General features: G+C 33.0%; 1 protein-coding gene across 2 annotated transcripts in view; it reads right to left on the bottom strand.

Annotated features, from left to right (window-relative positions):
* Window positions 1-11,176, bottom strand: part of LOC117167690 — a 377,025-nt gene that overhangs the window by 34,413 nt on the left and 331,436 nt on the right. For both annotated transcript variants that reach the window (XM_033353991.1, XM_033353192.1), the window contains 2 exons: window positions 3,766-4,022; window positions 2,930-2,993 (listed from right to left, as the gene is read on the bottom strand). In XM_033353991.1, the coding sequence (XP_033209882.1) occupies window positions 2,930-2,993; window positions 3,766-4,022 (321 nt within the window). The remainder of the gene's footprint in view (window positions 1-2,929; window positions 2,994-3,765; window positions 4,023-11,176) is intronic.

The raw sequence follows: 11,176 nt of genomic DNA, 5'->3' as shown, positions 1-11,176 counted from the left end.
TTTGAAAATTAAAATTCGAGAATTTTTTCTAAAGCCTCCAGGGGACTTCGTTTTCGCACGAAAAAATTTTATGTGCCCTTATTGCATCCGGACCCACAATTAAAGTACACAGTGTCTGTCCCTTGTTTTAGTACGCATACCTACTTACACGGCAAACAGCAGACAGGTCTAGTAACTATTACTCTCCGGTTTAATATATTATTTTAAAATATTTGGAATTCACAGATTTCAAGAAATCCACGGAATTCACGGAATTCAAGGAATTCAGGGAATACAAGAAATTCAGGGAATGTAAGGAATTCAAGGAATTCAGGGAATGCAAGGAATTCTAAAAAAAACGTAATTCAGGAATTTTAATGAATTCACGGAAATTACGAAATTCAGAGAATTTAAGGAATTCTAGGGATTCAGGAAAATTACGGAATTCAGGGAATTCACGGATTTCAAGCTTATCGCATAATTCAGGCAATTCACGGAATTCAAGCTTTTTGCAGAAATCGATTCAATTTACGTAATTTCAAGCAATTCACGGAATTCAACAATTTCGCAAATAACCTGAATTTCGTGAATTGCATGAATTGCTTGAATTCCGTGAATTCTTTAAGTTCTTTGAATACAGTGAATTCCTTGAGTTTCTTGAATAATAACTAAATCTATCTGCTATTTGCCGTGTAAGTTTGTGTACTAAAACATAAAGCTTACATAAAGCATGTCACACTTTTAGGATGTGTGCTGGGGGGATGTGACAGTCTGTGTCAATTTCACAGAATTCCATTGCCAAAATGTGACAATGGGGTGGGGGTGGGGGTCCAAAATTCGCCGAAAAACTGTGACATCCTTTATGGAAGCTCCCTTATAGGCATTTATATTATTTGAAAAATCGATTTTTATGGTAAGAAATTTTCTTATTCACATAATGTAAAGGTGATACAAGAATAGAAAAGTTCGCTGATTCGGGACGAATCAATTTACCTATAATAACAGATTTGATTGAAAAGTGAGAAAGTTGTGGTAACTTATAGTATATTACAAATGAGTTTCTTATAGCAAAACTTTTTTCATTAACGTAATTAAAAATTGGTGCAAGAAAGTAAAAGATTCCTTGATTCAAGATAAATCTATTGACCTATAATTTAATACATTGTCTTGAAGAGTACCAAAGTTATGTACATTTATGTAATTTGAAAAAAATGTATAATTAACATAATTCAAAATTCATGTAAGAATAGAAAAGACTCCTTAATTCGAGACGTTTTAGTTGACCTATTTGTATTTTGCTATTTTGGCTACCTCTATGAGGAAGCAAACATTTTTGATAAATAATTAATTATAATAAGGGAATAAAGTGCTTATCAAATGAGCATCATAACATTTTAAGTACAAGCAAAATGGAAACACCGAATAAATAGCTCGTTTATTGTTATATTTTGTTAATTTTTTAATTTTCGAATTATGCATTTCAGTAAATTGTTGTCATTTGTTGTTAATTTTTGTCACAATGATAGTTTTAAAAGATTAGTCGGCTTTCTTCCAAATATATAGTTTTATTTTTATTTTTTCTACAATGCTTCCTTATTTGGAAAAATATACAAAACCAATGAACCAATCAGATATTAATCAAATTTGTAACGACTGATATGAAAGAAAAGAATCTGCTAAAGTGAACTTTTCTGCGCACAAGACAAAAAACAAGTATTTACACTTAAATATGGTTCTGGAGATGAAAATAAGACTTCCCACTGAATCTTGGCTGCCCAAGGCTGTCAGGAAAAAAGGTTCAGACGATATAAGGAAACTTCAATTCCTATCTTAGCTCTCAGCAGAGAATATATGAAAACTATACTTAATCGGATTAACTAAATTAATAAATAAAGTATGCATTCTAAATATTTATGAAAATGTTGTTTTCAGTTTTTGTATCCAAAAAGAAATATCAAGATAAAGATTTTACTAAAAAAATTACAAATGTGAAAAACAGAGCCGCATTTGCTAAAAATAAGAAAAATAAAACTAAAGGGATAAGTGGAAATATTTTCGATTCGGCAACAAGCCAATTCTGCTTTGTTATTACATCGAGAGAAACTAAGTTAAGCGGTTTAAGAAAATAGCTTTACGAGTAATAAAAAATATCCACTGGGATACCTGACAAAGTTCAACTAAATAACTGAATATGAGACAATAGTCCTAAAGTACCAACTTGTCTCGAAGTTTTTTAAAAAAACCTAATAGGGGCAGAAGCACGAGAAAAGTTAAACTTTATTTTATTTTTCGAAACTTTTAAAAATGCTTATGAGATTTATGTCAAAAAATACTGCTAAAATAGGATATATTATGAACTTTCTTGGCACCTTAAATCTGTTTCAGCAGGACCGTTTTTGAACATAAATCCCATGAGCACTTGAAAAAAATGTTGAACAAATATTTTCAGTGCTTTTCCAAAAAATGAATAAGAACTTAAAAATATTAAAGTGGGACTTTGCCGGTATTTTGTCCCTATTTAGAGTTAACATTTTCGAAGAAAACTTGGAACTTTAGTATAATGATTTGTTGCATAGCCAATTCAGCGGGATTTTGTCCAGGATCTCAATGGGATCTAAATCGGAGACATAGAATTTTATCAATAATAGAAGGCGTTCAGTAGAGTTTATTGGTTAAGTGGGTGTGCGGAAACAATTCTATTGCTTTTTAATCTGCAAAAGCCGACAATTATTTTTTTCACCAAATCGAACAAGATGAATGGCTTAAGTATCAGCATTAGTATGAATATGCAAAATATATAATAGTTGTATATAATTAGAGAAGTAAGAAAAATGATGACCAATCAAAAATGGAAGAAAAGTAAGGAGTGAAGAAAATTGAAAGGAAAAATAAAACATTACAAAAATTGTATCTGCAGAATGTATAAATAAAAAAAATGGATGAAGAGTACCTCCAGTAACAGTTTCCAATGTAAACGCATTGAACCGCCAGTTTCCGGCCTTTTGTAGAACGCACTGCAACATACGATACATAGATAAGAGTGCTAAAGTCACATTTATAACGTGGGTAGCAAGGCAATGAATCGTCGATTTGTCACAGAAGTCATATTCTTGGACTTTGTGGCACAATAATTAATGGTTTGAGCTTTACTCTTTTATTAGAAAGTAAAGGACATGACAAACTGAAAATGATTGTGACGTTAATCGATATAGTTTTTTTGCATTTACGTGTCCACCTTGGACATTATCTCTGATTGATACGATGGTAAGATTCAGAAAAATCATTTGTTCTAAGAATATTTTTGTTATTTCAATAAAACTGACTCATAGTTTTTCATTAATTTATTGAAAATTGTTAGGAAAACAAACTCTTTTATTTGCAGAAATAACTGGGTTTGGTTCCGAACCCAGACTCTCAAAGAACTCTTCAAATTTATAGTAAGCTGAGTGTTCCAATCTATGGCTTGCAAGGATTGAACGCAAAACTTTTTTAAATTTTAGGCGGGAACCAGTTATTCAACAATTTTAAAAGCGCGCAGGTCTAAATCCAGACCTTAAAATGTTTAAGAGTATTAAAAGTTTCGGTATATGATCTCGAACCAAACATTACAGTAAATCTTGTCCGCATCGGTGAAAAAAGAAACACCTTTTTACCTTTGTTGGGAGTCGAACCCGAGTGTCTTAACTACCAGTTGGTTCTTCTGATCACATAGCTACACATACGTTTAACAATGCTGTTTCCCAATTAGTTTAAAAATTTAGAAAATTTATTTAAAAAATAACTCACTCCAACTTGTCCATGAAATATATCGTCGAGGATGCCGGAATCTTGATTCAAAGATCTGGTAACGAGTCGCTTACGTCTTCTTTTGTGCATAGTTAAAAATCGGCCTCCATGTCTAGGACGATTTTTGGAATTATCGAGATTTTCCAAAAGGGTGCGGCTTTCGTCAGAGAGGCGTCTGGACATTGAATCAGATTCAGCTTGCGACGCAGATGTGGCGTGCGACGGAATCGTTCCCGAAGCTGCCAATGCTGCATCCTCTGCAACAAAAAACAAATGACATACAAATTATTCTTTCTATGCATTATTTTAAATTTTAATAACTTTAACCCTTTGAAAAACATCCTAAATTTAAAACATTATCTTTAATCTAAAAAGTTCATTTGTAAAAAGTAAATCGAAATTAAATAAATACAAACAGGCTTCACGCAGTTTATAGCAAATGAAAATACTGTAAATAAGATTAAACTTTTTGTAATCGAGAAACTAAAAACGAAGTTTATATTATTAGATTAAAAATTTCCTCAAATCTCACAAACGAATTCCTTGTATTTTCTTGATTTCTTGCGAGACTTTTCAGACAATTCCTTCTCATTCAAGAACGAAATCGTATCTTTCGAGATTTCACCATTTTATTTCAAATTTAAAGGCTTAAAAGTTTTATAATTGGAAATACAAAAAGTACCAATCTAATAATCGCAATATGAAACATTCAAAATGCCAGAATAATTTCAAATTAAAATCTTTTGATATTAAATTCAGCTTAGGGAGGTTGAAAATTTGAAACATGAAATATACGAAAATGTGCGGTTTTCTATTCAAATTAGTTTAGAAAATTTTATTTTGCATTAAAAGCCTTAATACTAAATTTTGAACTAAAATCAGTCAAAATTGTATGATCTAAAGCTGAATTGTATGTTGGACAATTGCAAAATAAGTTTAGGAGCGTAAATAATTTTGAACGGATTCCTTCAAGATACTGCACTTTTATTTAAAATCAGAAACCTTAAAAGTTGCAAAATTGTAACTAAAAACAAATATTTTGACATTCAAACATTTAAGACTGAGCAAGTGAAAATCATAATGTTTTCAAATTATTGAGCTATAATACTATCTAATAGAATCCTAGCTAATAAAACTGATGGAACGAAATTATCGAAAACCTCCCGCAGTGTTCTTATTGAAAACCTAATTGTTCCTTGATGGGGTGGACATGACTCAGTTGTTGCCTATTTATAGTTTGTTGTACACTGTTAAAAAATTATGAATAAAAATGATTAAAAATTAAAAACAAATTCTTGTAATTCCAATTATTTTTATTTCAATTAGGTTTTTTTTAATCTTTATAATTTTAAAGGAAATTGTGAACTTAATTATAAATTTCGAACGATATTTGGGGCCAGATCAAATATAAATATCATTGGTCCGGTTATAAATTTTTCCACGTGTAATTTTTAAGAATATACTACTTTTACCTTCGGCAGCTGTTGAAATAAATTTACTCAAATTAAGTTTTCTAATGAGGAAACAATTCCTAACGTCAATTTTTTTCTTTCAATCAAAAACACGTTAACCTTTTTTTAATGATCAGAAACGGATCATAATTCGAGAAATAGTAATACCTGGTTAAAAGTTGCTCTTGTTATTGGCAAAAATCGATTGTCTCAGCCATATAAGGTTTTGTTTAAATTGCAGAAATGCAGGTGAAATATCATTAATATTTAGTTCTGCTGGATTTCCCACATATACTGTGTACTGCAATTTAAAAAAATAGCCGATCAAATTTTTTGCCGAGATTTAAGAGAATTATTTTCAGAAATTACAAAATGTATGTAAAACGTTTTGTTCTTATCTAAAAATATCGAGAAAAAAAATCGTGAAATAACATACACTGGAACTTGGAATTACATAAGGTTTCGGACATAGCTTGGGGTCGCCTTCATTGTAAATCCAGGCAACCCAAACGTAAACAGGCATGGCCGCATGAACGACTTCTGTTGGAGTTGGAAGCATGACGCAACCTGATACAACTAATGCGCTGTGAGTGCGGCCTTCGAGTTTCGGCCTTCTAGGAACGCAGTAAGCTTGAACTCCTTAGTTCCAAGTTCCAGTGTTTTAAAAATTGTGAAATTAAGTTAATAGATTATAAAAATAAAACCTGATAACTTTTTTTTTTAATGTTTGCTCTCCATTTCCTCTTCTAATAGTTATCATAACCCTAATAGTTAAATAATTGTAAGTTTTAAAACTATATTCGTAATACACCTCCTGTAATTCTATCGAAATCTAATTGAAAGATGTGACGCTAGTTCGCCCGACTTTAACTTGTCAAGAGTTAGCCGTCGTTTTAAACTTCAGTTGTCACAACTTTTTTAAATACACGAGAACTCTTGGATTGGCTAGCCTTGAAAATATCAAATTTAAAGCTTTTACAAATGTAAAAATTTGTAATACCAGTTAACTTTTTTTATACTCTATTTAATTCATCGGTAGAAGTGCCAATAACAGAGGTATTTTATATTAAGAGCTTAAAAGAAAAACATTTTTAAGTTTTGGGTACCCAAAATTCGAATATTTATTATTTTTACAAACTATGTATATTGGAAACAAAGTGCAATTAAAAAACTGTTGGATAGAAAAAGAATGTTCGAATAATTAAAAAAGTAATCCTAAAAGAATATAAGAAATCTGTTTTCTAAATTAAAAAAAATTTATAATTCTACTAGAAAATAATTTCGAAAAATTAGAGCCATAGTTATAAATATTTTTTCAATAACAGGGGAAATAGAGTTTGAAGGCTTCTAATAAGTCACAAGGTTTCTCTCACAGATTTTCTTAAAATGTGCCGTGATCTTAATTTTTCACATTCACTCAGAAAAATCCATTTTACAATCAATCACCAAGTTTCTGAATGTATCACTTTTATAGTATTTTTAAAATAAATGGCCGCAGAATAGACTTAATTTATTTTCATATAAATCCAGTTTGGAGAGGCAAGGAATTAAAAAAAAAGATGCTACAAAAACAAGTCATGATGGATGAAAGAATGAGTATAATATGTTTTTTTTTTAATTTAGATTTTTTATTTGTTTCAGGAACCCATTTATTTCCAATCAAAGATTCATGTTTATGAGAGTGGCATGGAAATTTGTTTAATAATAGATTCCTAAACATAACTTAAAAAATGTATATCTAGCTACTATCACGGGTAATTAAATTCGCAAAACGGTTTTGTAATTAAATAAAAGATTATTGTTACACGGAAAAAACACTCGATCGATACGAGCAGAATACTTTACTTTTGGCAAAAAATAACTAAAATAAGAAATTGTATTTCTATTAGAGACAGCTTCAAACAAATGACATGGGCATCCCGCTTTTTTAATATATGAAAACTTTGTTTAATAAATTGAGAAATCAATGGTATCAAATTTTAGAAAATCGCGATTAATAAATTTTCAAGGCAATTCAGATTGCTCACGTGAGAAATGATTTTTATAAAACATCAATTTCCCATAGTCGAATCAACATTATGGATTAAAATTACTCAATAATACACTCAAATTTGATTTATGAAATTAAAAAAAAGGGATTAGGACATTTCGTCTTAAATAATCTGAAGCAAAACAAAAAAGAAAAGAAAAAACAACCCTAAATCAATTCTTGAAAAATTCAAATAACCTAGGACATATTCAAAATTGAAAATTTTGGTCCTTTTTGAAATATCATAACTTTGTGGATTTTAGTGATATTGAGGTTTACAATATATTAAGTAATTCATATCAATTTATTATTCTTCTTCGCGGCATTACTAAGCCTCAGGAAATGTGACGTAATTGTAAACCAACTCCTAAAATATGTAGCCTGCTTTGTCCTTTATATCAGTTTCGTAATAACTCTAAAAGACACCGGTCGTGTATCCCCAGAATGGGGAAAAAGACTAATAGAAAATTCTAAAATTTGAATGTTTTTGTCCTTTCTTAAAATTGTGTTTCGTTATGAAGATACAGCGAAACTCTTTTATACCGCCGATTTTGGGGCTAACAGTGGGTGGGAACTGACTCATTATATCCCGCTTAGCTTTTGTTTGTTCACGCTTGAGTGCTCGTCTGAGTGACTACCACAGAACCCGCGCAATCCGCGCAGCTCCTGTTACACCTAACTGCGGCGCGGCGTCAATTCTCGGAAGGCCTATAGAAGGGAGGGCTTTTTAAGGGTATCACTGTAATAGGAAATTTGAAAACGTACTTAAAGGTAAGTAATTCATATAAATTTATTATAACTTTGTGATGAAAAAGAAATTTTAAACCTAAAAATTACAAATAACGCTGAGATTTTTCTCAGCATAAAAACAAAAACATAAAACCAAGATGATTCTCTCGGTTCCAGTTCTACCCCTACCCCCTTTCCAACCCTCCCTTATTAATAGAAGTATGGTGAGACGGACGTTATAATTACAATCTTCACCATATGACGAATTTCTACTTAACTTTGACATGATTTCGACTCAGAAAATAAGCTTATAGCATAAAGGTAGTGGTTGGGCGTACAATATAAACAATAAATAATACAAACAACAAAATAGCCTCGGAAAGAACTGAAACTTTAATTGACAGAAGGCATGCACATGGTAAATGTGAAGGTCAAGTTTCAGTCGACGAATGGAGACTGGGTGTTTGGAATGCTAGGGGGGTGAATGATCTCAAGGTAAAAGAATTATGAGAAACCATGGACCGTAAGGAAACTAGATATTTTATGTGTGCCTGAAACAAAGAAAAAGGGACCGGAAGTAGAGACATAGAAAGCAGGGTGTTGAAAGGAGGATTTTAAATATGGTCAGGAGCAGATACTGAATCACATGGTAGGCAAAGAGTAGGTCTGATTTTGAATGAAAGAGCAAAGCAGCATCTCGGAGATCATGATTTCGTATCTCCTAGACTGTTGTGGGCTAGAATAAAAGTAGGAATCAGAAGATTATTTATCATAGCATGCTATGCGCCAGTTGATAGTGATCCCAGATTAGTAAAAGACGCCTTCTGGGGCACTTCAAATGACACAATAAATATTTGCGAATATGGTGAAAGAATAATTCTACTAGGAGATATAAACGGATGGGCGGGCATCCAAAATAAGGATACAGAAAGAGTACTAGATAATTTTGGGGATCCAAGAACAAAATAGTAACGGAGATAAATTGATTGGTCTATAGTTAGAAAGGGGTCTCTTTATTACAAATACTTGGTTTAGGCATAAAATGATCCATATGTACACCTGGTCCAAAGGAAATAGCCGCAGTATAATTTACTGTGTTGTTGCGGATGAAAGAATAAGGGAGTTAGTCAAAGATACAATGGTCATGAGGGGTTATGAATGCAACACTGATCATTACCTTCTGATTTCCAAAATTAACTTAGGTCGGAGATGAAGAAAAAAGATAACCAAGAAAACAAAACAAACGCGAAAAAATTGAGAACATACAGAAACCAGAGGTGCAAATAGATTTCCAAAATAAGATAATTGAAAGCATAGATAAGGCAACCTGGGAGGCGCTTCAACAAAGATATAGAGGGCGCATGGACTAAGTTTCGGGATATCATTGTTAGATGTGTGATTGAAATGTGTGGCACCGCGGTTGTAGGAAGAATGTCTGGTGATGCATGGTGGCATGATGAAATTCAGGCTGCCCACAAAGCAAAAAAAGAAGCGCACAGGAGAACTTTGAACATCGCAGTTCTTGGCGATGAGGAAAGAAATAGACGTATAAATTATTACAGACACAAAAAGAGGACACTCAAACGATTAATTAAGGAGAGTAAAGATATAATTAGAGGAGAAAAAGAGTAGTAAATACAAACGGACTTTGAAGGAAGCAAGAAACTGCTTTATAAAAAAATTAAGGGAAATAAAAGTACAGAATTTGCCAACATGAGAAATAGTAATGGGGAAATGCTATACGATGCATACGGGACACAAGACACTTTCAGGGACTATTTTAGGGGATAATTTGGAGATGAAGCTATACCACACCACAACTGCGATGTAGAACACAATGCGTTAGAAAACTCAATTGAGAAAGTCTGTGTTACTGAGGTTAGGGATATAATTAAGAACTTGAAAAACGGTAAGGCTGCCGAGGTAGACTGTATTAAGGCTGAAATGCTTAAACACGGTAGCGAGTACATACGACATAGACTGCGTCTCAAAATTTACGTAAACAAAATAAAAATCATGGTGTTCGAAGGAAAGAGTGAGAAAACACTATGCAATAAACCTAAATTATTGATTCACGTACGTCCGAATCAGTTCAAAGGGATAAAGTTCCGAAAAGCGCTTACCATGGTAAGCGTAAAACCCATGAAAAACCCATTAAAATCATGTTTCTTTACGTTTATCTCAGTGAATAGTGAAAATTTATAAAAAAGCTTCAAATAAAAGTTGTCGATCCTTTGAAAATACATATTTTATGTTAAATATGTTTTTACCATACGACTGATGGTTTTCGAAAAAATAGACGATAAATATGAAAAATCACAGATAGACTGCAAAATGTTTAGTGGTGCGACACAAATTGTATGAAAAATTCCTGGAAGGCTGGAAAGGTTAGAAAGGGGTTCGTCTGTTATTTAAGTTATTTCTGTGGCCAGTCACAGGTGTGCTTTCCCGCCCCCCATGACACATTGGAAAGGGCGTCCTGATTGACTAAAGTTATTTTTGTGACCAGTCATTGGGATGCCTTCCCGCCCCCTATGACACGTTAGAAAAGAGGCCGTGTGTGACCTAAGTTTTTTCTGGGACCAGTCACAGGGGTGCCTTCCCGCCCTCCATAAACGTTGGAAGGGGGGTCGTGGCTGACCTGAGTTTATTTGGTAACCAGTCATTGGGATGCCTTCCGGCCCCCCATGACACGTTGGAAAAGGGGTCGTGTGTGACCTACGTTTTTTCTGGGACCAGTCACAGCCCCCCCCCCATGACACGTTTAAAAGGGGGTTGTGTCTGACCTAAGTTATTTTTGTGAGCAGTCATTGGGATGCCTTTCCGCCCCCACGAAACGCTGGGAAGGGGGTCGTGTGTAACCTAAGCAACTCTATACTTCGTACCGACATTTCCCTTATTTTCTCGAAAACCGTCAGCTATAGGGTAAAAATATTTTGACCATAAAATATCTATTTTCAAAGGATCTATAACTTTTATTTGAAACTTTTTTACAAATTTACACTATTCACTAAGATAAACGTAAAAAATGTGATTTTTATGGTTTTTTCATGGTTTTCACCATGAAAATCAAATTTGCGGGTATTTTCACTATCATATTCGAATCACATGGTAAACAAGGAGTAGGTCTCATTTTGAACGAAAGAGCAAAGCAGCATCTCGGAGACCATGGCTTCGTGTCTCCCAGACTGCTGTGGGCTAG

This window comes from Belonocnema kinseyi, chromosome 1 (assembly GCF_010883055.1).
Source record: "Belonocnema kinseyi isolate 2016_QV_RU_SX_M_011 chromosome 1, B_treatae_v1, whole genome shotgun sequence".
NCBI classification, from domain to species: Eukaryota; Metazoa; Arthropoda; class Insecta; order Hymenoptera; family Cynipidae; genus Belonocnema; species Belonocnema kinseyi.
Note: the sequence above shows the minus strand (reverse complement) of the source record. Positions and strands in the feature narration are given on the sequence as shown.